The 25,935-nt window shown below is 44.3% G+C and overlaps 2 protein-coding genes across 4 annotated transcripts in view; one reads left to right on the top strand and one right to left on the bottom strand.

Annotated features, from left to right (window-relative positions):
* LOC148507776 (uncharacterized) overlaps positions 1 to 25,935 on the top strand; it is a 70,025-nt gene that overhangs the window by 24,481 nt on the left and 19,609 nt on the right. The gene's annotated exons all lie outside the window — the stretch shown is intronic.
* On the bottom strand, positions 1,663 to 25,417 carry CD79A (CD79a molecule). Of its 3 annotated transcripts, XM_088445586.1 has the most exons (5): positions 25,282 to 25,417; positions 22,832 to 23,155; positions 18,981 to 19,099; positions 5,904 to 5,966; positions 1,663 to 2,954 (listed from the first exon to the last, which is right to left on the bottom strand). In XM_088445586.1, exons 1-5 carry the CDS (start codon positions 25,334 to 25,336, stop codon positions 2,841 to 2,843), a joined length of 675 nt encoding a protein of 224 aa, XP_088301712.1. In that variant the 5' UTR covers positions 25,337 to 25,417; the 3' UTR covers positions 1,663 to 2,840. The 3 variants fall into 3 exon arrangements, with proteins under 3 accessions (XP_088301712.1, XP_088301711.1, XP_088301710.1); XM_088445585.1 differs by lacking the exon at positions 5,904 to 5,966; XM_088445584.1 differs by lacking the exons at positions 1,663 to 2,954; positions 5,904 to 5,966 and adding an exon at positions 13,309 to 13,573.

Raw genomic sequence — 25,935 nt, 5'->3', positions numbered from 1 at the left:
GACACATCTGTGTGACTAGGACCCATTGCAGAGGCCTCAGTGTATGAGACACATCTGTACATCTGTGTGACTAGGACCCATTGCGGAGGCCTCAGTGTATGAGGACACATCTGTACATCTGTGTGACTAGGACCCATTGCGGAGATCTCAGTGTATGAGGACACATCTGTACATCTGTTTTTGCCTTTCACACATGATGATGATGGTGATTTGTTGACACCTTTGTTTACTCTTTTCCTTGTGTTTCAGAATGAATAAAAAGAATTTAAAACAAAACAATAATAATAATAATAATCTCCAACATGGCAGTATATTATGCATGTAACACTGATCTTAAAACGACATACTTGTATTGAGCACAGAGAACTTGTAATGTAATAGGGTGCGTTCTGGTGCCGTCACGGGAACTCCGGCAAGTTTTGTGCTTCATTATTTACTTTCGCTAGTTCTACAGTGACTTATGTACGATAATGTATATAGGTATGGGAACTATAATATAAACTTTGAGTTTTCCACATAAGGGTTTTCTCTTCTTACTTTGGTGCTAACTGACATAATTACAATATTATTATTATTACCAGTTATTTATATAGCGCACACATATTCCGCAGCGCTTTTGAAAAGTATCTTTGTTTTGTTTGTTTGCCGCTGGGTATCATTATAGTGCAATGTAGCATAGCTCCTCTCAGTGAGTGTGGGAGGAGACATGTCTGTGTAACTGCGCCTTTATAATGGTTTTCTGGATAACAGATCCTAAGGGGTCAATTTACTAAAGGTCGATTTTAATCAATTTAAAATCAATGAAAATTGATCAACATCAATGTTGTATTTCTGGGGCTAAAACACATATTTACATGTTCTAATACTTAATAAAAAAAAAAATCGAAAATTGTCTATTAGTAAATGTGTAATTTATCCCCAGAAACACAGCATCGATGTTGATTAATTTTGACCGATTTTCAATCTATTAAAATCAACTTTAGTAAATATACCCCTATGTATTTTTTTCCCCTGCTTTCAACAATCACATGAGGACACATCTGTACATCTGTGTGAGGACACATCTGTACTTGTACTTGTAATGTTACTGTGATATTAGCTGTGTAATTACTACTTACTGCATTAATTTGAGAAATGTATGTAAGCTTTATGTGAAGTAATACAATACATTGTTACCACATTGTGTACATAGGTTTATTGAAAGTATAACATGTCACACTGGTGTCCCTATATAAGTAGTGATTACGATTAGCATCTGTCTCTGTAGAGCAACAGCAATAGACATTATACACATGATTGGTATGAATGACTGCCGGCCCAATGTGCGGCGGTTCAAATCCCGACGCCGGAAGACCGGCAGCAGTGAAGATCCCGACAGGTAAGTAAACTAACTAATCTAACCCTCTCCCCCCCCCTAACCCTCCCTTAGGGGTGCCTAACCCTAACCTCTCCCCTAGTGCCTAACCCTAACCCCCCCCCCGTAAGTGCCTAAACCTAAGCTCCCGTCCCCGCAGCCTCAACCTAACCCTCCTGGGGAGGTGCCAAACCCTAACCACCCCCCGGGGGGCCTAACTCTAACCCCCCCTTCCCCTAGCCTAACTCTATCCCTCCCGGGGGGTGCCTGACCCTAAGTTCTCCCCGGGAGCCCCTAACCTAACCCTCCCTCCCACGGCTGTTTGCACCCGCCGCCCGGTTTACCTTCATTCGGCATGCCGGGCGTCGGATTCTCGGCGTAGGTATAATGATAGGCATCGGGATTTCAAGGCGTATCATTAGTCCCCATGTCAGGTTTACACAGTCGGGAAGCCGGCAGTCGGCATCTCGACCGTCGGCTTCCTGACTGCATACCTTATACACAATATGTCATATTACAGCTGCTACTAGCAATGTGTAGTTTAGACAGTACAGCACCATAATCCATCATAAATAGACATTGTAGAAGGAAGATATTACATAGGGAGCGACTGATATTTATCACTGACATACAGCTACATACTGTGATTTTATGTCTTATATGCCGCACTATAATATAATAATAATTAAATGGTAATTACACGCGGTGGGACTAAATCAGAGCAGGACGCATGTCGGCATTACGGATGGACCTTGTGTATGTTGGCGCTGCGCAGTCTCGGTAGCCGAGTATACGCCATTATGGGTGATCCCGAGTCGTAGACATCTCGGAGGCATCTCCACTTGCAGCTGGATGGGCGTAACTGGGTGGTACCGGGGCGATGGCACGTAGGCCAGTGTGAGAGAGGGCGTGTCATTGGCATGTCGGCAGAATTGCGCTCTATGCGGAGTTGTGCATACACAGAGATCCGACTGATGTCAGATTTCTTGCACCAGGGATCGGACTGGTACAAATGTGCACTGATGATGGTGACAGCTATCTCTATAAGGGTGTGGATGGGGGCGCTATGGTCACATAGATGGGTACAACTCTGCCTATGGAGAATATCCAAAATTAGTTCTTTGACCGGAGCGGGCTTGATTGAATCTCAGACCCGACCCCTGTATAACTACATAACTAACTTGCATGTAACTCTATTTCGCCCCTATATAACTACATCCACCTATTGTAGTAGTTCTAGATGAATGGTCTGAATCGCACTTTGCTAGTGCTGCAAATGAGACTCTGCAGAGCACAGAGCAGGATTGTGTGGCCTATGTACAGTCATGCAAAGCAAGGCAGAGAATGATCATATTTGGTCATAGAGGAAAGAGGCAAGAAGGCTGATATACACAGAGACCATTGCTATAATACATCTGCAGTGACGGTGTCTGATGGACTTCCTCCCAGGTGGCACAAATCCTTCTAACACTGGCATGAATAGCACTCAAGGCTTTTCCAACTCAATGCCAACTGCTCGCATGGTACCCACATCCTCATAGGTGGCTTGCAGACCACGAGAGATGTCCTCATACATTGAACAGTCCTCCAGGTTTAGCCCCTATGAGACAGTTATAAGAACACATTATACATTATACATTGCAGTGATTCATTTTTCAAGATAAGTCCTGTAATACATCTTACTTCAGGGCAGGGCTGCTGATGCTTCCATCGGGCTCAGGTGCTGGGGGAGTCGGGACTTTTAGTTTATTTTTATTTTCAGAAGTCAGATGATGCCTACATGGAGAAGAGGACCGGTCCAGGTATTGTAGGTGAGTATGTGTGAGTGTGTATATGTGTATTAAACCTATACTGTCACGGTGTGTGTGTTTTGCCTTTATTTTAATATTTCTTTCCAGGTGAACTAGAGGTACCAAGCGGGCCCTTAATGCCCCGCATGCTGGTATTTGTGGTCCTCCAAGTACCAGCATGCGGGGGAGGCTTGCTGGGACCTGTAGTTCTACTGGCATGCCAGGGATAGCCCGAGCTATCAGCCCAGGCCTGGGGTGCCCTGGAGAGGGGACCCCTTTATTTGGGGGGGTCCCCAACTCCCCAGGAATCCCCAGCCTGGGCTGACTAGTGGCCAGGGGTAATGCTTTGCCCAGGGTACCCGGTGATAGGGTTTCCCTGGCTGTGGCATTACACACCCCCTCCCCCCCCCCCAGTAGAAAGTGTCTGTTGCTGGTTGTGGAAATTACAGGGGAACCCTACGCATTTTTTTCCCTGTATTTACACAACTAGGACTGGCTATGAAAAGTCCGGGGTTGGTTGTGCTTTTAGCGGGGGACCCCACATCATTTTTTGTTACTGATGTATGCATGCATCTGTGTCAAAAATAACTGCTCATGCTAAATTCAAAAGCATGAAGCATTTCTATTAATTTGGGGCTTTGAAGTTCGATATTGAGTTAGTTTTACATTCGATTTGCAAATCGAATGTTAGTAAATGAAGGGATCCTATATTCGACTATTGGAAAACATCAATGTTTTGCAGAAATTCGATTTGGAATGAAATTCACTTTTCTGTCTTCTGTTCGATTTGACATTCGATTTGGGCTTTAGTAAATCTCCTCTAAGAAAATCGAACCAAAATCGAATGGAAAATCGAACAGAATCCAAAAATCTAACCTTTGTAAATATACCAGGGACAGCACGGAGCACGTTCAACCAGTGTGGTCGAACAGGGGCGCCACCCCATAGAGGGCGCACCCCTCCCAACCATTCCTGATTTCAGTGGGACAGTCCCATTTTTCAGGCACTGCCCCATTGTTCCACCCGCGGGGCGAAGTGTCGGCCCCAGAGAAGAGGAATGGATGCCATCCATTCAGTGCAGGAAGAGGACTAGGGGCAGCCCAGTTACTGACGTAGTGCTGGGCTCGCCCCCAGCTCAAAGTTAACAGGAGCCATGCTATATGGGCACGCCCCCAAATAACGCCATTTAGAAGGTGTGGCAAATGGTAATTAGACCACACCCCATTTTTGGTTGCACACGGCTACGCCACACGCAGTTAACGGACGCCTAGGTTCCGTCCTGCACAGGGTGCCGCTCCCCCCGGGAGCCGGCCCTAAAATATACCCCCAGGAATCATGAGAACTCTTCTCCTGCACTCCGAGGCCCCTAAGGTAATTATTGCCCGCTCCTCCCTCTCTGCGCCCCTGCATGTAGGGAGCAAGGAACAGGTATGTACCTTTTTTTTGTACCCTGTACAGTGAAAGTAAATCTTAACCCCCACTCCAGCCAAACATGTCAGTAGAGTGACTTTACTGCAGTAAGTGTACTATAAGTTACCATAATTTGCTTCAATACCCACATTCAGTGTAAATGTCACCCTATATCATCCAGATGGTGCATTGTGCATGTTTACATTTTTCAGACCTAAGTTATATATTTCCCTATTTATTTTTCACTAAGTAATGAAACTTTTAATGAAGAAAAGATTGTTGCGGTCCTCTAAACCTAGCTAGTCACTAATCAGCTACTGTGTTCATCTAACAAAAGTGCAGTGAGACCTGGAGGGAGGCCAAAACCCCTCTTCCCCCACAGCTCTCATTGGCTGCCCGAATCCTACACACAAATTCTCTCTTTTTTTCCCAGCCTGTGCTGTGAGGATATATGAAGTACTGTTTCTCCTTCCAGCGCCACATGCTAGAGGTCCTACTTGACCACTAGTGTCTGTTAGGGAAGCACAGCACACATAGCGTTACCTGGAAGTGCCGAAACGCTAGTGCTGTCGGGGGAAGATGCAGAAATCTGTGTCTTCTGCCGTGAAACACCTGACAACAAGCATGGAAACCCATAGCATGAAACCCCTGGCAATGAGCCTGAAAACCCATAGCATGAAATCCCTGGCAATGAGCCTGGAAACCCATAGCATGAAATCCCTGGCAATGAGCCTGGAAACCCATAGCATGAAATCCCTGGCAACGAGCATGGAACCCAAAGCATAAAACCCCTGACAATAAGCATGAGACCCCTGACAATGAGCAGGTAATTTAAAAGTAATTAGAAGCCTTACAGTGGGCATAAAATTTTGTCAGGGGTATAACTGTATGTGGCATAATGTGTAATGGCCATTATGGTGTGTGGCATATTGTGTAATGGGCATTATGGTGTGTGGAATAATGTGTAATGGGCATTACGGTGTATGGCGTAATGTGCAAGGTGCATTACTATAAGGAGGAAAACTTACAAATAATTTATTTATTTATTACCAGTTATTTATATATTGCCTATGGGGAGTGGGGGCGCAATTTAACTGTTCGCACTGGGAGCCAAATTGTCTAGAAACTGCCCAGTATTATTTTTACCAAAATGCCATGGGGGGAGACAAGGGCACCAAAAACTTTATTGGCAGAGGGGAGCAAAATGTATATTTACACCACTGGTGCTATCGATGGAGGTTCTCCCACAAACCATCGATTTTTATGAATCGTCGATGGTCGATGGCCATCCTTACTGTTCACAGAGAGCAAAAAGTAATTTCTCATATTCCTACTCGGCAAGTTCTTACCTCATATATATTCTCTCCTTCTGCCTGTTTTAGTGACAGTGTGTGGAAATTTTCCAATCGTTTCTGGGGATGGAATTGGCAAGATAATAATAATACAACATATACTGGTATTTTGTTCACCTTTAATCATACTTATTTTTGGACCAAGGGGCAGGTGTGGGGGGGAGCAGTGGCGTGATTCATGTCATCCCGCAGCTGGGTAGAAGGGTCCAGGTGGGGTGATGTGATATCAGGGGCAGAACTATGGGAGACAATGGAGGCGCCTGCCGCCGGGCTCCAGCTCTGAAAGGGGCACGTCCTCCAATGTCCACAACATATTCACCCCACTTAGGGCTGTAGCTATGTACCCGGAGTGTACAGTCATGGCTGCCCAATACATGGCACCCCTTCCCGGCACCTGAGAAACCACCATACACTAGTGGAGAGCTCCATGTCAGACCATCAGCTGCTGCCTTCATCTATCTATACCCTGTCAGAATGCGAATTGCTACATTACAGTGTCAGCGGCTGTGCCCGGGGGGGCACAAAATTATAGGTTGCCTACGGGCGTCTGGAATGATTTACGCCACTGTGTGATATGCATAATTCAGTAGCATCCACCTATTTTATAAGTAAGATCCGGGAGAGTGACCCACTTTCACATCTGTCCAGCATGAGGCCGCAAAAATCTTCAGTCTCCCAGACATCCCGGGAGAATAGACAAGTATAACATAAGGTTCCCATACATCTGTGATGGATTGCCGCGATGCAGGACTGCGATCGGAAATTTCCGATCGCCCACCATTGATATTCTGCGATCTGACGCCGGATCACAGACATTTCCCATGTTAAATAACGGCGATTTGACAATTGCGATAATTTTTTGATCGCAATCGTCAAAACGCCGAAATCCAACATGTTGGATTTCTGCAATCCTGCGATGCAGGGTTGCAGCATCGCGGGATTGCGGCAATCCGTCGCTAATGAATGGTGCCCATTACATGTATCAGGCTACCAGTAATATTAAGAGTCAAATCCCACATTCACTCTTTTATTGTAAAAGTCTATGTGGACATACTGTATATATAGGCATAGTTGACAAATGAAGAAAACCAGAAGCCTTAGTGAATTGCAGAGCTGGTAATCCCATAAAGCCAGAAGCCCCCCCTCCTCCCTGTGCGATAAGAAGGAATGGTGGAGGACATCCAAAGTTTATAGTGATGTAGCAGGTATAACATAGAATATAACATTGCCTATAAAAAGATGCTCTCACATAAAATGTATTTCATTTCTGACTCGCGTCATTTTGCGTGGAATATTCGGATGTGCTGATGTCATTTCTAACTCATTATTGTCCGTGTCAGTGCTTTCCAACTCCAGCCTTCAGGGACCCCTAACAGTGCATGTTTTCCAGATCTCCTAGTTGGTGCACAGGTGTATTCATTACTGGCTGACACATATGAAAGGATCCACAGGTGGAGCTAATTATTTAATTTGTGATACTGAGGAGATGTGTAAAACATGCACTGTCAGCAGTCCCTGAGGACAGGAATTGGGAATCACTAGTCTATGATATACTGTAGAGCAGTGTTTCCCAAACTCATTCCTCAGGGAGCACTAACAGTGCATGTTTTCCAGGTCTCTTCCCAGAATCACAAGTGAAATCATTAGTTCCACATGTGGATATTTTAAAATGTGTCAGCCTGTAATGAATACACCTGTGCAATAACTAGGAAACATGTAAACGATGCACTGTTAGGGCACACATCCACTTGCCGATTTCTTTGAGTGATTGAACGATAACTATATCATTATCATTCAATCGCTCATGAATCGTGCATGAATTAGGCACATTAATGTCGGAAACGACCAGCGATGCGCGCTCCCGCTGGTCGTTTCCGACATCAATCATCACCGGAAAATGCTGGTCAACCTGACGATAATGTCAGGTTCAGCAGGTAAGGGGATGATTGATGTGCCCCCCTCGAACGACTGATCGTTGAGTGTAGGCACAGCACAGACTGTGAAACGACTGCACGATTACAATGTCCTAATCGTGCAGTCGTTTCAAAGTTTGCTAGTGGATGTGCCCCTTTAGTGCTCCCTGAGGAATCAGTTTGGTAAACACTGGTATAGACAATAACTGTTTGGTGCATCTGCATACCTATTTGCATCGATGCAGAGTTGCACGCAAGTACGTTTGGCGGATGGATCTTGCTGTTTTTACCACTGTGCATACTCTGCATATGAAACTGTGAGCTACTACGGATGAGTCAGAGTTACACACAGCTCGTGGCATCTCTGCATCAGAAGTGGCATAACTGAGTGGCAACATGGTGCTCACTCATAGGCTAAGTTCGGTGAGGACGAGTCATGGGTGTTTAGGTGGAATTCAAGCAATGCAGAGATGTGTGTACGCAGAGATCCCTCTGATTTTGGACAGATGTCTTGCACCAGGTATGGGCCTCATCTGCCAAGGCATGCTGGCAATTGTGTTTCTCCAAGTGCCGATATGCCCTGGCAACCCTAAAAATGGGGCATGACAGGGCTTGCTGGGACCTGTAGTTCACTACTTGCATTAATTGTTTTAACACTTCATTACTGTCATATAGAAACATAGAATTTGATGACAGATAAGAACCACTTGGCCCATCTAGTCTGCCCCATTATTAAACATATTGTTACCTCAACCCTTATTGATTGGGACTTCTTCTGAAGGATATCCTTATGTCTATCCCATGCATGCTTAAATTGCTCTACTGTCTTAGCCTCTACCACCTCTGATGGGAGGCTATTCCACTTGTCCACTACCCTTTCTGTGAAGTAATTTTTCCTCAAATTTCCCCTGAACCTACCACCCTCCAGTTTTAGAACATGTCCTCTTGTTCTAATACTTCTCTTTCTTTGAAGAATGTCTCCTTCCTTTACCTTGTTAAAACCCTTTATATATTTGAATGTTTCTATCACCCCTATACCTTCTCTGCTCCAAACTGTACATATTAAGATCTTTTAGTCTTTCTTGGTACGTTTTGTGGTGTAGACCTTGCACCATTTTAGTTGCTGTTCTTTGTACAGTCTCTAATGTATTAATATCCTTCTGGAGATATGGCCTACAGAACTGAACACAGTATTCGAGATGAGGACATACCAAGAACCTATACAGTGGTATTATCACTTCTTTCTTTCTACTACTGATTCCTCTCCCTATGCAACCAAGCAGTTGACTTGTCTTCCTCAATGCTTTGTTACAATGTTTGTTTGCCTTTAAGTCACCTGCAATAGTGACTCCTAGATCCCTTTCCTCTTCAGTAGTTTCCAGTATAGTGCCATTAATATTATATTTAGCCTTTGGATTTTTGAGACCCAAATGCATGATCTTGCATTTTTTGCCATTAAACTGTAGTTGCCACGTTCTTGAACATTTCTCCTCAGCTTTTGCCTTTGCACATCTGATTACTTTCTTTAGCCTCCTTCTGTTTCACAAGATACTCCTCTTTGTCTTCATTATTTTGCGTCTGCTTGTATTTCCTAAAGGCCATCTTTTTTGCTTTCACAATACTTGCTACCTCTTTCCCAAACCACACTGGCTTCCTCTTCCTTGTGGTTTTCCTAACCCTTTTGATACAAAGGTTTGTTGCCTTTAATATTGCACTTTTTAAATTTTCCTACCTCACCTGCACTCCTTTCAAGTTCCTCCACTCTGCCAAAGATTCACTTACACATCTTCCCATCCCTGCAAAATCAGCCTTCCTAAAATCTAAAGGTGCATACACACGTAACTATAACGACGTAGTTATTGTTCAATCGTTGAAAAAATCGTTCAGTTTCTGAGTTATAACGATGAACGATTATCGTTCATGCACATTCCCGTTTGTAGTTCATTCTGACTGACCATTAAGGGAAGTTACAAAAATCGTTTGTAGTTCAGAAAATCGTTCATTACACTTTAATAAATCTGACAGAAAATCGTTCATAAAATCATTGGTAACAAAATCGTTACGTGTGTATGCACCTCAACACCTTTGTTTTTGTATGGGGTGAGTCAGTATCTGTCTTTATTCTGAACCATACTGCTTGATGATCACTGGATCCCAGGATTTCACCCACTTTTACATCTGATATTCTGTCTCCATTTGTAAGTAAGTCTAATATTGCATCTTTCCGAGTGGGCTCCCTCACCAATTGCTGGAGGGAGGCTCCCTGCAATGAATTCAGGATGTCCCTACTTCTAGTGGAACTTGCCACAGATACTTCCCAGTTTATATCGGGTAGATTAAAATCTCCCATGATTATAACCTCTCCTTTTAATGCCATTTTAGTGATGTCCTGCAGTAGTTTATTGTCCAGTTCCTCTTCCTGACCTGGTGGTCTGTAGATCACCCCAATACGAAGAATCACTTTCTCCCCTGTTTCTATAGTCACCCTAAAGGTACTCGTTTTTTTTATTCAATACTATGTATTAACGTAGTATTTATGCTTTCCTTGACATACATTGCTACTCCTCCTCCTATTCTTCCCATTCTGTCCTTAATAAATAAAGTATATCCCGGTATAGCTATGTCCCAGTCAAGATTTTCATTGCGCCATGACTTGTCATACCTACCACCCTGAGTATGGAGAAGAGCCCTAGTGCCGCACTCCCCTGGGAAACTATTACTGGTACCAACTGGCCTAGGACTGGTGAAATCATGGTGTGGAGAACCCCACAATGCGAGTCTCCCCTGTTTTGTTTCACTAATACTGACTGGTGCCTAGTGCTCGGTAATGATTTTTATTTTTTTTTAACTACCAGCCTAGGCTTAAAAGGGGATGTAGTTACCAGAACGGCGGACAACATGCCACCGGTCTGAATCCCGACGGTGGAAGCCCGACACGGGACTAAAGATAAGCGTTGGTATTTCGACGCCTATCTTAATCCCGACGTCGGAATACAGACAATACGCCAGCCTGAACAAGGTAAACCCAGCGGTGCCTTAGCGGTTTGTCATGGGGGGGTGGGGGGAGTGTTAGGATTAGGTAGCACAGCTGGGTTTGTGTTAGGTTTTAGGGGGGGGAGTTAGGGTTAGGCACTAAGGGGGGAGGGTTAGGTTTAGACACTGACGGGGAGGGTTAGGGTGCGGGGTGGGGATGGTAAGTATACTTACCCGATACCAACCATCGGGCTGACGCTGTCGGTATTTTTACAGGAGGCATCACGACTGCTGGCATTACTTTCCGGTTCCCTTAAAAACCCTAGGGCTGGTTATCAATAAAGTGGTCCCCTTAGTAATTTTATTTTTTAACAGTACATTTATTCACATTTTATAAGATATATGAGCCTGCACAAATCCTGACCTATGGCTCTGCGCAATGCTTGCAAACCGCAGTGGATTTATGGCGGTTTTTCAGTTACAGTCAGGTCCATAAATATTGGGACATTGACAGAATTTTCAGATTTTGGCCTCTATTCACCACCACAATGGCTTTGAAATGAAACAAACAAGCTGTACTTTAACTGCAGACTTTCAGATTTAATTTGAGGGTAATTACATCCAAATCAGGTGAACGGTGTAGGAATTACAATGGTTTCTATATGTGCCTCCCACTTTTTAAGGGGCCAAAAGTAATGGGACTATCAACTCAAAAGCTATTTCATGGACAGGTGTGGGCTATTCCCTCGTTATTTAATTATCAATTAAGCAGGTAAAAGGTCTGGAGTTGATACTAGGTGTGACATTTGCATTTGGAATCAGTTGCTGTCAACTTTCAATATGAGATCCAAAGAGCTGTCACTATCAGTGAAGCAAGCCATCATTAGGCTGAAAAATCAAAACAAACCCATCAGAGAGAAAGCAAAAACATTAGGTGTGGCCAAATCAACTGTTTGGAACATTCTTAAAAAGAAAGAACGCACCGGAGAGCTCAGCAACACCAAAAAGACCCGGAAAACCACGGAAAACAACTGTGGTGGATGACAGAAGAATTATTTCCCTGGTGAAGAAAAACCCCTTCACAACAGTTGGCCAAATCAAGAACACTCTCCAGGAGGTAGATGTATATGTGTCAAAGTCAACAATCAAGAGAAGACTTCACAAGAGTGAATATAGAGGGTTCACCACAAGATGCAAACCATTGGTGAGCCACAAAAACAGGAACACCAGATTAGAGTTTGACAAACAACATCTAAAAAAGCCATTACAGTTCTGGAACAACATCCTATTGACAGATGAGACAAAGATCAACTTGTACCAGAGTGATGGGAAGAGAAGGAAAGGAACTGCTCATGATCCAAAACATACCACCTCATCAGTGAAGCATGGTGGTGGTAGTGTCATGGCGTGGGCATGTATGGCTGCCAATGGAACTGGTTCCCTTGTATTTATTGATGATGTGAGTGCTGACAAAAGCAGCAGAATGAATTCTGAAGTGTTTCGGGCAATATTATATGCTCATATTCAGTCAAATGCTTCAGAACTCATTGGACGGCGCTTCACAGTCCAGATGGACAATGACCCGAAGCATACTGCAAAAGCAACCAAAGAGTTTTTTAAGGCTAAAAAGTGGAATGTTATACAATGGCCAAGTCAATCCCCTGACCTGAATCCGATTGAGCATGTATTTCACTCGATGAAGACAAAACTGAAGGGAAAATGCCCCAAGAACAAGCAGGAACTGAAGACATTTGCAGTAGAAGCCTGGCAGAGTATCACCAGGGACGAAACCCAACGTCTGGTGATGTCTATGCGTTCCAGACTTCAGGCTGTAATTGCCTGCAAAGGATTTGCAAGAAAGTATTAAAAAGTGAAAGTTAGATTTAGGATTGTTTAGTTTGTCCCATTACTTTTGGCCCCTTAAAAAGTGGGAGGCACATATAGAAACCGTTGTAATTCCTACACTGCTCACCTGATTTGGATGTAATTACCCTTAAATTAAATCTGAAAGTCTGCAGGTAAAGCACATCTTGTTTGTTTCATTTCAAAGCCATTGTGGTGTTGAATAGATGCCAAAATATGAAAATTCTGTCAATGTCCCAATATTTATGGACCTGACTGTATTTGCGGGGGCATTAACAGCGGTTTTTTAATGAAAGTCAAGACTGACGCTTACTAAATGCTGTATTTTGAAGCTGAAAACCACCAGCAATACCCATTGGCTTTGAGTTGACAGCAAAACCACCGTTTAGTAAATTTACCCCTTTGAATCTTATTGGTGCTATGGTAACACAACCTTTTTCCTTTGCACTGATTTTCATATATGTGCCTCATTGTGTCAGAGGTCTTGATTCAGTTCCTGAAACTTTTTAAATAGTTACATATCTTTCCTATAAATGAAATTGTATTTTACATTTAATTATATCGTAAACAAATTTAATTACACTCATTGTGGTGTGTCACACAGTCTTTATTTCAGTATTAAATGTATATGTTACAAGCATAGGTCACTCGTGCAGCGACAGGCTGTGGATAGTTGTTGTGATAGCGGTAATGTAATATAATAGCACACTTCAAATTAGGAAGACTTCTGAGAAAGGCATGCTGGGAAACTCGTCATTGCTGCTCTAAGATCCTTGAGCTGTTCTAGATTTTCGCGCCTGCCCCTTGGATTGCCAACAACTCTACAGCGGTTAAGGACGTGTAATCATTATTCATGGCTTTGCCTGATGGAAAGTAAGCTTCCCAAATATGCTGGCGCCCTTGAGCGCGTTGATGACGCTATAAGACAGGAAACAATTTGAATGGTTTTCTAAACCTCACAAATGTTTACCTTATAAAAAAATGAAGAATACTAATACTGTCATTAATGTACTGTAGATTATAAATGCACGACAGATAATAACATCCAAAGTCACAAGGACAAAATGACAACCTTCCTGACAGTCTGCAGTAGGTATTCATGAGATTTAGCGCCATTCCTAACACTGCTTCAGAGCAGATTATGCCACTATTAACGTTAAAGCATACTTGCTGAGGTTAAATGACTCCAGTCCGGGATAATCCCCGAGAGGAGATGCAGCTGACAACTTCAGGGGCAGGGCAGGGCTCTCCACGTCATTAGGCTCCACCCACATTGCGGCAAAATGCTGAAGGTCAGCAAGGAGTAGGCGGGGCTAAATGACATCATTTTAGCTTTGCCCCTCTGTACTGACCCGCAAATTCCCTGTATAATCTCCTGCAACTTCCGTGAGAGTGTATCTCACCCAGGGGCCTATTCATCAAACGATAAATGGTCCGGTAAGTTACCGGGCCATTCATCATGAGGGGCCCTATCGGAGCCCCCCAGTATTCAGCAAACTCCGAAACCTGAAAGTTTTTCTCGGATCCCCGCTCCTTCTTATGGGAAGGAGTTCCGGGAATACGAAGAGGAACCCAAGGTCACGCATGTGTTGCTGAGACGACGAGTAGCAGGCAAGTAATGCAGCTACAGAAGTAGCTGTGATACTTTCCACGGGGACAACTGCTTTTCGGAGCAGTTGTCCCCTCACTGGAGCAATGCTGATTTGCTCCGTTGTCAGGTTTCTCCCACTGCGAGTTGGGTACTAAAGTCACCCTCGCAGCAAGTTCTAAACTTCATCACCGGAGGCCATATGGCCTTCGATGATGAATAGGCCCCCCAGTCCCTCTAGGGTTGGAAATCGAATGATGAAACATCAGAAACTTTGATGCTTCTGATTGCTGATGGTTTTGCCATCGCTAGTGAGTTTGCAATGTTTTCTCGCCATCTATGTTTTTACTTTTTTTACTTTCTTTCATGTCTTAGTTCTGATTGGTCGTATCAATAACAAATATCCCTGTATACACATCCCTTTATAGTGTATACAGCTGACATGGCCTCAGCTCCTGCTAAGAGGCAGCCTAACCTAGCGACTGGCATAACCGCTCTGATGATTGGATAGAAGCCCTGCAGTAAGAGCTGCCATTCGCCCCCTTTCTCCGTGCAAAGATGCCATGAGCTGACTCATAAGCAATCTCTGGCACCATTCAATGTGAGAGGCGGGAGGGAGATGGACGGTTAGCTGGGAGGAGGACACGGGTGCAGCACTGAAGTCAGAGGAATGTGGTGTTGATAAGTGACAGGTAACAGAAATGTACCGAGTTTACCTGTATCACTGTCTGTGACTTAGCCGTGACACAGAGATTCCTTGCGGAGAACAATTGGGAGCTGGATGTATGCACTTGCCTATGTCATGGAAGAGTAGGGGAGAGACAGCCACCAAGAGCTCTATGGATAGACTGTAGCAGAGTAGTATACATAATCTAATCTCTGATTGATGTGAGCAGATTGGGCAATGAGCACAAGTGTCCCCAAATGCAAGATACATCTAGGGGCTGTTTGTGTCTACAGAAGTAAATCACAAGTTCCTTAGTATGTTACACAGTAACAGGAAAGCCCTTCTTTTATGCCTCTGTTATATAGGGCCTGACTCAGAGGCGCACGCAGTTCAGGCGCGGCTACGATTTCTCATGGATTCGCCAGAGCAATAATATACAAATGTCACCTGAGCATTCCTCTTCTGTTCTCCTGTGTGACAGACTAGGCAATGCCTGCTATGTCAACTTTGTGTATCTGACTGCGCTGGTGGTTCCGATCACTCCACCATCTATGCATCATCGGTCACAACATCGACTCTCCGAACAGCATCTGCCTGACACACAGTCTCCCTTGTAAATTATATCAAAATATGGCCACTGTGGCTGCGGTGATGTGAAAGAGAATGCACCCGCATGCCGACATGCCCATGACACTCCCATAACACGCCCATGACACTCCCATAACACACCTATACTACCTCCACTTTTTGTGATCCCTTTAGGTCACCTCCCAGTCTCCATGCTGAAACGCCCAGGATCCCAGACGCCTTTTGAAGTCATAGCAAAGTCGTGCACAAATGCGTACTCCTTCGCACACATTGGTTCCCGTGTGAGCAGTAAGAGATTTCTAGACTATTTGAGCAGGTGCAGTAGCAAATAATCGCTTAACTGTGCAAACATCGGTATTGCCTGCACCTCTGTATCAGGCCCATAGGCTGTGTAACACTAGAGTAGTAGTGCTTATACTGTATGTTTCTGGGTACAGAGCCCCTGCACCAGTAATCTTTGTGCTGCTGCTTCGTGGTCCTGGCTTTGCAGAGCTGCACATATATTCTTTAGGGGCGTGGTATTGCCACCACTATTTGGCCACACCCCCTCCAATACCCAGGCCCTTCCATGCTCTCTATTTGCTACCAATGTTCTAGTGGTATCAATGTTTTATGACCGATGGTAAAAACATTGCCAACGTCGATGTTGTCTTTTAACGTGCAAGCTCTACGCCCCTCTGTCTGTGATATTACAAATCACCCAGTGCTGTATCCCTCCACCTCTCTGCTAACTGACAGACTACACAGTGGTGTCACTCTGCTTACAGTCAGGATATGACCATATAATGGCTTTATTGGGCATTACAGATAAGACAGCAGATATACAGTATATCACATTAACAAAATAATTTCTTCTTGGCAATCCCTAGCACTAATGTAACATTGTCCAACTGCCTATCAGATTGGCCAGCTGGTCCAGTATCTATCACCCTGCCCATAGGAACCAGCAACTTTTTAAGTATAAGCTCCTCCCTAGCTCTATTCCAATTGGTTGATTTGAAACCCATGTAATTATTTTTCCTTTCACTGAGGCTAAAGAGGGTGAGGAATCGGATGAGGAGGATGAGGACGACATCTTGCCTCCGTAGAACCAGTTTGTGCAGGGACAGATTAATTGCCAGCTTGTTTTGTGGGGGCCCAAACAAACCAATCATTTCAGCCACAGTCGTGTGGCAGACCCTGGTACTGAAATGATTGGTTTGTTAAAGTGTGCATGTCCTGTTTATACAGCATAAGGATGGGTGGGAGGGCCCAAGGACAATTCCATCTTGCACCTCTTTTTTTTCTTTGCATTATGTACTGTTTGGGGCCTAGTTTTTAAAACTGCCATCCTGTCTGCCACTGCAGTGCCACTCCTAGATGGGCCACGTGTTTGTGCCGCCCACTCGTATCGCTTAGCATAGTCATCCAGCTACCTCTGTGCAACCTTTTGGACATAAAAACACCATTGTGAGGTGTTCAGAATAAACTGGAAATGGGTGGAAATTAAGGTTATTGAGGTTAATAATAGCATAGGAGCAGAAAAACCCACAAATTCTGTGATTGTAGCTGTTTTTATGCTTTTTTAAAAAAAAATACAGATCCAAAACACAGAACCCAAAACACGGAAGGGTGGTTTTGGCAAAACCAATCCAGATCCAAAACACGAATAAAGATCCAGATCCAAAACACAAAACATGAAAAGTGGCCTGTGCACACCCCTAATCATAACAATGTTATATATAGTAGTCATATGTAGTAATTGACGTATACTTACCTTTCCAGGAAAGCGATCCAAAAAGCAAGCCCCGCCACGCTCCAGGAGATGTGCAGTACTCAGAGTTATCGCACTCTCGGCAAGCATGATCTGTCTGCGCATGTGCAGGTCACTGGCGGAGCATCGGATGGAGCGAGTCAGTCGGGGGAGAGGGGCAGTTGGCATTTATTTGGCGCCCAATGCTGGGGAGGACCAGCACTGTAACCCTATGGCAGTCCAGTGCCCAGTGCCCAGCCTTCCCTGTGCAGGACCCATTGAAAAAGCTGTGAAAAGCTCCATTATCACTGATAAAGGGATTTTTACTGCTACATGAATAGACCCCCATGTCTGTCGTTTTCATGTAAACTGTGATTCTGCAGTTGTCGTCTAACAGTATGATGGGAGTTAGAGATACTGTATATATAGTACATGCTATAGGGGTGTGGTATAAAAGATCGACAGTGTATAGATAGATCAGCAATAGATTGACACGGTGAAAAGATCAACAGGGTCACATGGTCAATAGTTAAAAGGTCGACATGGACTAATGTCGACAGGGTCAAGTGGTGGACACAGAAAAGGTTGACACTTTTTTTTGTTATTTTTAAACCTAGTCCTAACCCTCTCCCTAGTACATAACCCTAAACCTCCCCCTGGTGCACAATCGTCACCCTAGTGCTTAATACTAACCGTTCCCTATGACAGCCTAACCCTAAACCTAACCCTTATCCTACCCTAAAAATCAGGAAAAACCATGTGTCAACCTTAACTGTCTCGACCGTTTGACCCTGCCCAGGGCTGGCTCTAGGGGTGTTCGACCAGTGCAGTCGCACAAGGGCGCCACCCGTAGAGGGGTGGCACCCCTCCCCAGCATCTCGATTTCAGCGGGACAGTACTATCCCGCTGTTCCACCCGCGGGTCGAAGTGGCCCGCGGGTGGTCAAATCGGGAGGTTGGGGACCCCCACCGCCCAGCTGTGTGGCAGAGCCGGACCCCCGGAGTGCCCCCGGAGTGTGAATGGATGCCGCGTGCATGCGCGTGGCAACCATTCACTGAGAGGAGAGGGCTGGGGGAAGCCCAGCCAGTGACGGAGTGCTGGGCTTTACCCCCAGCCTGACGTTATTTGGAGGCGTGCCATGCGGGCATGCCTCCAAATAGTGTCACACAGGGGGCATGGCCTATGGTAATTAGGCCAAGCCCCCAAAGCCATGCGCGATGTTAGGACGCCTTCTCGAGGGCCGGCACAGGGTGCTCCGAACCCTGGAGCCGGCCCTGACCCTGTTGACCATTTAACCCTGTCAACCTAAGTCCATGCCGACCTTTTAACTGTTGACCATTTGACCCTGTCGACCTATTGACTGTCTATCTAGACACTGTAGATCTTCCATCTGGATACCAGCTATAGGACAGGTGATATACACTCAGGCACACCTACTACATGGAAGTTAATAACGTGTAACGCTGCACTGAGTACGGGTGGTGGAGAGGAGAAGGTTCCTCTGTACTATCTCGCACTCCTCTTTAGCAATTACCCTTTCTGGACTCCATAGATGTTCTCCGTCAGTCTGGGGGCAGACGGTTGTTTTTAGTGGTAGCTTTCCCAAATAGTCTTTTAGGATTTCACAGCGAGGGAACGCAGCACACTGAGGTTTGCTTAATGGTAAAATAATATGATGTGACACTTCAGTGTGGAACAGGTGAACACCGATGAGGAGCAAGACTGATTGTTCTCATAAACATTTACATACCCTGTACAGCAGGAAGGTCCCAGGTATGATGGCACAAAGCAGCAGCAGGACTCCCTCAGCCGTGATGACTCTGTTCTTTGTCCTCTCCGCAAGATTAAAGAAGAGGAAAAAAGATGGTTCTGAAATGTAGAAGTTAAAGGTTCAAGAATCTACATTGGTCCAGTTCCATCGTAGGTCCCTGTGTACAATAAGTGCTATATTTAATCTAGCAAGGTTTTTAATGGCCATTGAAAATACTGTTATTGGTTAAACATAACTAAAATGCTTGGTACCTTTTACCTCTAATTGGTGAAATTTTTCATTGTGGAAAACATTAAAAACATCATACTAAGGGGCCTATTTAGTAAAGCAATTTTATGGGAAGTCCCCAAAATGTAAGCATTTCCAGGATGTACAGTATTTAGGGGTTATCAGATGTTTATCGGAGATATCTGCTGTGGTTTATCCGTATCCGAACTCAACAGCAGTCCCCACAGGTTTCGATGGAGGCTGCTACAGTGCGAGATTTACCAAGCTCCAAACTGCAAAGCATTCCTGAGCTTGGCCCCAGCAGCTAATGCCATCTTCAGCTGGCGGGAGCCATTGTAGCCTATAGGATACATACAGCAACACTTACACTCCCTGCCAATGGACGCTTCCACATGCCTGGTCTGATGACCTCGCGTGCGGAGCCGGCACCTAAAGCAGAATTTAAAGTGAACACATGAGCGATCACTTCACTCTTACACATTGCAGGGGCGGGGGCCCCTGTCCCCCCTTGTGATATTATTATTTTTTTATATATATCTGGGTGAACCTTAATTTCTTATTGCTGCGATAAGCTGCACTGAGACTGTTCTATATCTATACAATACAACAGACAGCATTCTGTAGAATGCGTAGTACAGAATATATATTTAAGTGACACTAAACCAAAAAGTGAAGTCAAAACTGTGATACTAATCAGAAGTTCCTGGAGTCACCTTTTTGCCAAGTTTTATTGCTAGTCATTCAATTTGGGATCGGTCCCACATATACACTAACCAGAGAGGAGCTTCAGGGGATCAAGATGATCCTTTATAGCAGTCTTTAAAAGGTTACAACTAAATTCCCTAATCAGAATAAAAGTTTCATGAGCCACATCATCCCCAGAAATATAAATGTTCATTAATGTAATCCCACAGGGGCTCATGTAGAGTTGGAGGCAATTCACGCCAAAGGCATGATAATTATCAGCAGGACATACATTTCACCAGGGGAGAGGCAGCAGCAAGATGAACGCCTCCTAAGCAGCATATATGCAGATGCTTTCACGCTACATACAAGCCGAGACGCTCTGCGCATGAGCATTTTGGATTTCTGTGTTGTACTTACGTCCAGCTTTACATGAGCACCATAATGTGACTTTGTGGTGCTAGATCTGAATAATTAAACTCCATCTATCCTGTGTATACTGTGTGTGTTCATGTGCTGCCCTCTAACCAAAGAGCGCCACCTATCCTATATGATTATAATAGCATATTACTAAGTTTTTGCACATCTAAGTTTAAGCGCTTACTGAACTTATATCAGTTTGTGCAGTGTAAAATAGGCAAAATGGTTCTGTGCTGCTCAGAGAACTGTCTGCATGCATATGTGTGTATGTAAATTTGCTGGAGTCTGATACTTGTACCCACATGTAACTGGAAAGAATGGACGTGGTAGGAAAGGTTTGTTCTGTTGTAGTCGAAGTACAGTACGGACACAGCCGTGTGATTGTGAATAGTCAGAGTTCCGCACAGACACCCAGATACAGTACAGTATATCCGTCAAAGCCACATCAATTACAGGTGTCATGGAATTAGCAGAAATATGCTCAGTGGATAGTGATGGTCGCCAGCACTAGCTAGCCGTTTCTGATTGGCTGATTGCGGGTTCATCTCTGAAGCTGATGGTTCTTTCTTCATTGTGTGCGTAGAGAGTTTTACTTGCTGTGTTCATGCTTTATTTTGGGTTTTTCACGGTATTGATACCTAATAGTGGCCACATATCTGATGCAAGTCTGACGTACACTTGGTGCTGCTGGTGTAGACCATACTTGCCTACTTTAAGAAACTCCTCTCCCGCGACAACATGCAGAGAACAGCGGCTCTATGATGCGGGGGTGGGGCCAAAATGACACTATTACCAAAAACGTGTGCCATTTCAGCCCTGCCCACGGCCTCACCCCAATTCCTGATATTATCTTCCCAGTTCTGCCCACGTCACTATGAAGCCGGTAGGATGCGGGAGGACAGCACTGCCTACTTTTCCGGTAGACCAGAGACTCCTTGAGAATATTGGGAGTCTCCCGCAGGTTCCGGGAGAGTAGATAAGTGCGGTGCAGACCTTCACCTTACGTGCAATTGCTATTTTTTTATTGAGAGATTTATTCTACGATTGCGGGTTTTGACGCAAACACTATACAACTTTTGTACATTTCAAAATCAAGCAAACATTTTTTATGTAAGCCAGTTAATAAACTTATACACATCTTTGCAACATAATCAAAGTATGGATGTTTGAAATGAAAAGGAATTTCAATACAAATATGAATAGTTGGCAGGGTCGTACAGACATCCATTCGCGCCCACTTCCCCCCCCAAAATAAGAACAATGCAAAATATAATGCATTTGTCCCCTCAGCAGCTGACCTGGGCCCCTACTGATCATCTGCAACAGGCCCAGGCTGGGATACGTTCGGCATCCCAGCGGACGGGATGCCGATGCTTATATTATTGGATCCTAAATCCCGACGTCAGTCAGAATCCCGGCGCCGACATCCCGACAGCCGAGATACCAAGGACAAGTAAGCAGGGTTGGGATGAGGGTTAGGTTTAGAGGTTAGGCACTAGCGGGAGGGTTAGGGTTAGGCACTAAGGGGGGGGGAGGTTAAGTTTAAGGTGCAGAGAGGAGGAGGTTAGGGTTAGTATGTTAACCCTGTCAGAATGCTGGAGTTGAGATTCTGGCCGTCGGCATCCTGTATCCAACCCCCCAGGCCAGTGTATTTATTACCCATCCCCCCTCTCAGCGCCCCTTATATTGGTAGGAATGCACAGACCAGAGCTGCACTGTGTTCCTACTCCTTGCAGTATGCTGCACAGATACCATTTGTCTTCTTTAAGATTTTGCCTCTATACTGTATAAGCCATGCTTGCAGACTTCTGTAGATACCTCTCTGGGAGTATCCTGGAGAGGAGACGCAGGTGGGCAGTGAGGGAGGGGTGGGACAGGACTATTCCTGTCATTAGGCCCCACCCCATTGTTCAAAATAATGTGAATGGTGCATATTTGAATAAGGGGCAGGGCCAAATGTCACGATTATCATGGAATCGCGTCACTAGGCCCCACCCCCCTCCTCACAGACCGCTGATTTCTGGTATTAATCTCCCCATTCTGCCCACTTCACTAGTAAGTGGGCGGGAAAGCGGGAAGGAGTACCTACTCTTCGGGGGCATGGGGGTCGATCCGAAAATTTGATCAGGGTAAATCCTCCTAATTCTTGTCTGTTTGGAGTTTTGGATGCTCTCAGCTTATTACAAACTTATTTGTCACCGTATGTATCTTCCTCTACCTGTAACTATCCTTCCCTGGCTATTTTTGGCGCATTTAACTGACATTATTGTACGGTGCTAATTATTTGTACATTTTACAATGCCAATAACTTATGTCCATTCTTGCCTAGACTTTGTAAAACTTAATGCTAACAAAAAAAAAAAATCTTAATAAAAATATCTATTTGGTTTATCTCAAGACAGGAAGTCAGGAATGCACAGGGAAATTATTTTATATATATACATATATATATATATATATATATATATATATATATATACATATATATATGTACTCACCTTTCACTCTCAGATAGGTCCCACAGGAGTGGGAGGTTTTATTCCGCACCCTCACTTTGCATATGTACAGTCCTTTGTCACTTTTCTGTATGTTGGTGAGTTTCAGCATTTTCATTTGTGCCTTGTGTGGTAAATCCTGCTGTACTGTGTCCAGGTGTAATGTATTATTGATATCCTTCAGTACTCTCTGGATACGGAGCCATTCTATAGTCACCTTCTCATCAGACGTGTTCTTATAGTTGCACGGAATAGTGGCATCCATTCCAATTAATGCGGATATAGAGGTGGGCACCCAAAGCATTTCCACATCCAAATATGCAGCCCCTGAGAGAAAACAGTTTTCAAATGTTGTGATCAGAGGTATGATTTTGTGCCCCTGTATATTACAAATGCAGAATATAAAATAGAAATAGGGTATGGATTGTGCTGATCCGACTGGACCAAGAACACTAAATTTCACTTGACATTTTATTGTATAAAGGCAACAGTTGTTTTTTTCTGTTAAAATAGAAAACTTGTATGCAGCATATTTAACGTCCCCACATTGTCTGCATATTGTGGAGGCAGGTATGTTGTAGACCAAACCAATACCTGCAGCTCATAATAGTTTCCTTTTTATTTGGAAGGTGTCACAAAACTGCCCAACAGCGGTCACTCAGAATGACCAATCACCGGACCATATAGAACGTAGATTATTTTGAACGATATGACGTTCCCATGCGTCGGAATCGGGCATATCGTTCTAAAAAATAGTCTAGTGTGTACGCACCTTTAATGGGTGATTTAGCCCCAGATACACAACATCGGTGTTGATAGATTTTAAATTGATTTAAATCGACGTAAATATACCCCTAAACAAGCAAATTGATTCCCCTGGGAATCGCAAAGAAACTGCAGTTTCTGCGTGATTTAAGGGGCCCATGAACTTGATAAATAGGTACCTAAGAGGAATTGTACTGTCTAGTTGCTCAGTATTAAAAAATGTGGACATGTAGAGGTAAAAAAAAAAAAATTCTACTGGAACAGATCTTTTAAACGTTGGGTCATAGCATGGAGTTAACTAAAGTCGTTATCCGTGTCATGGTTATACAGTTATTATGAATAGACTGTAATGCATGTGTAATAGATTTGGAAAAGTCATAAAGTCAGCCATGTTTTAAGTGATGTGAAGCAAGCGACCATGCATGTTTCCAGGGCTCACTCACAGATTTTCCTACTCAATATACAGCCTCTCTGGAGATTTAGATGCATAAACACTAATCACAGGTGTTTCCTCCTCTCCTTACAGCGACAAGAGACAGATTGCACTGCCTCCATATTAAGTTCTCTACTACTCCAATTTCAGTGCACAGGGCTTGATACAGCGTTGTACTCTGGGCCTAATTCAGACGCGCTCGCGAGCGCTGAGCGCTCGCAACCGGGTCGATGTTGGCCCAGTGCGCATGCCAGTGCCACAAGTGATGTCAGTGGGAGTGCTCTTGGCTCTGATAGAGCCGAAAGCACTCCAGGGCTTGCGGCAACGAGACCCTACCACGAGGGTCTCGTCGCAACCATCTTTTTGGCCGCTCGCTATAGCTGTGGGTGGTCACCCACAGCTATGCGAGCGGCCAGGAGGCCACTCTAAAATTAGGAAGGACGGCCCTGATTCAGAGCGAGCGCTATGTCAGAGCGTCTGGCTCTGAATCAGGGCCTCTGTTTGCATTGCTGTTGCGTTTCTGCACGCAGCAGTAATGCAAAAATATAGTAAAGCCGCAGGAGGCGTCTAAAGGTACAAGAAGCCCACTGCTGGCATTGCAGATCTAAGTGCTGCGTCTGAAGATGCAACATCTGATCCCCATCGTGCAGCCATCGGCCATCTGTGTAAGCCTAAGCTTACTCAGAATCCTCTGCCGGGGCCAGGAGTTCTGCTTCAGAAGACACAGACAGTGGCTTCGACAAGTCTACAAAATGGGAGAAACACGGTTCTTGTTGCCACCCCCTCTCTGCTCTCAAACAGCCGCAACAGGATCGAGCGATCTCGCAGTACAAGCACTACACATGCACAGTACAGATAATGCACATATAAAAATTAGTAACCATTGGAGATGTATAAAGACATCGGGTTTGCGTACATTTCTGAATCAGGCCCATAGTGGGGAACTCACCGTCCCACATGCTCCCTTCACCTGGACAAAGAACGTTACAAATTCCAGTGAGATGACTCTGGATGTCCTCCTGTCTCTCCCATGGATGAGGAGAGAGATGAAGGACACATTTTAGAAGGAAAGCAAAGATAATCCAAAAAAACATAAAACAAAAACCTAGAGGCTAGAGGGACACTGATACTGTACTGTAGACGAGAGAAGATAAAAGAACCTATGAGTGCCTCACCATTCTTCCCATAACTATCTCCTAGCAACTGTCTATCATAACTGATGTAAATTCATATATTTTTTTAAGCAAAGACTCACTTGGGTGGACAATCAGGAATACCATAGCATAAGCAGCCCACGTTAAGGGTGGCATATTGAGTTGCAGCTTTTCTGATCTGTGGAATCTCACCCAAGACAACGAAATGAAATCTGGACCCCGACACCTCTGCTCTGGTTGTCGTTGTCTTGTGTGACTGATTAGAGGATTGTGTGACTGATTAGAGGAAGGGGGTGTGAAGAGGAGATCTGCTCCACTGCTTCAAAGAAACTATCAAGCTTTCTGAAAACAAAAATGATGCAGTGTCTGAGATAAGGCCACACTTCCCCAACATAATGTACCATGTATAGGTACTAGTCAAGCAAAAAAACGCACAATACCAAAATATGAAACAAAGGTCTATAAATGCTTTGTTTGGCTTTAATTGAGTTGAGGTTGAGTAAAGCAACATATACATAATATCTCCAGGTGATGCTACTCCTTAAAGTATTTCGGCATAGGGCATATTTAACTGTACCTTTATAATTGTTAAATATAATACATGGTAAAATAAGCACACACACAGGGGAATACTCTACCTTCTTCACATTTGCATGCACAAACATTAGGACATCGTCACCCAAATTATCATGAAATCTATATCTATACTAATATAATAAGAACGTTGTGTCTGTCTGTGTGTTTCAAGTTGGCAC

The sequence above is a fragment of the Taudactylus pleione genome, unplaced genomic scaffold (assembly GCF_031769625.1).
Source record: "Taudactylus pleione unplaced genomic scaffold, aTauple2 ptg000384l, whole genome shotgun sequence".
Classification (NCBI taxonomy): Eukaryota; Metazoa; Chordata; class Amphibia; order Anura; family Myobatrachidae; genus Taudactylus; species Taudactylus pleione.
Note: the sequence above shows the minus strand (reverse complement) of the source record. Positions and strands in the feature narration are given on the sequence as shown.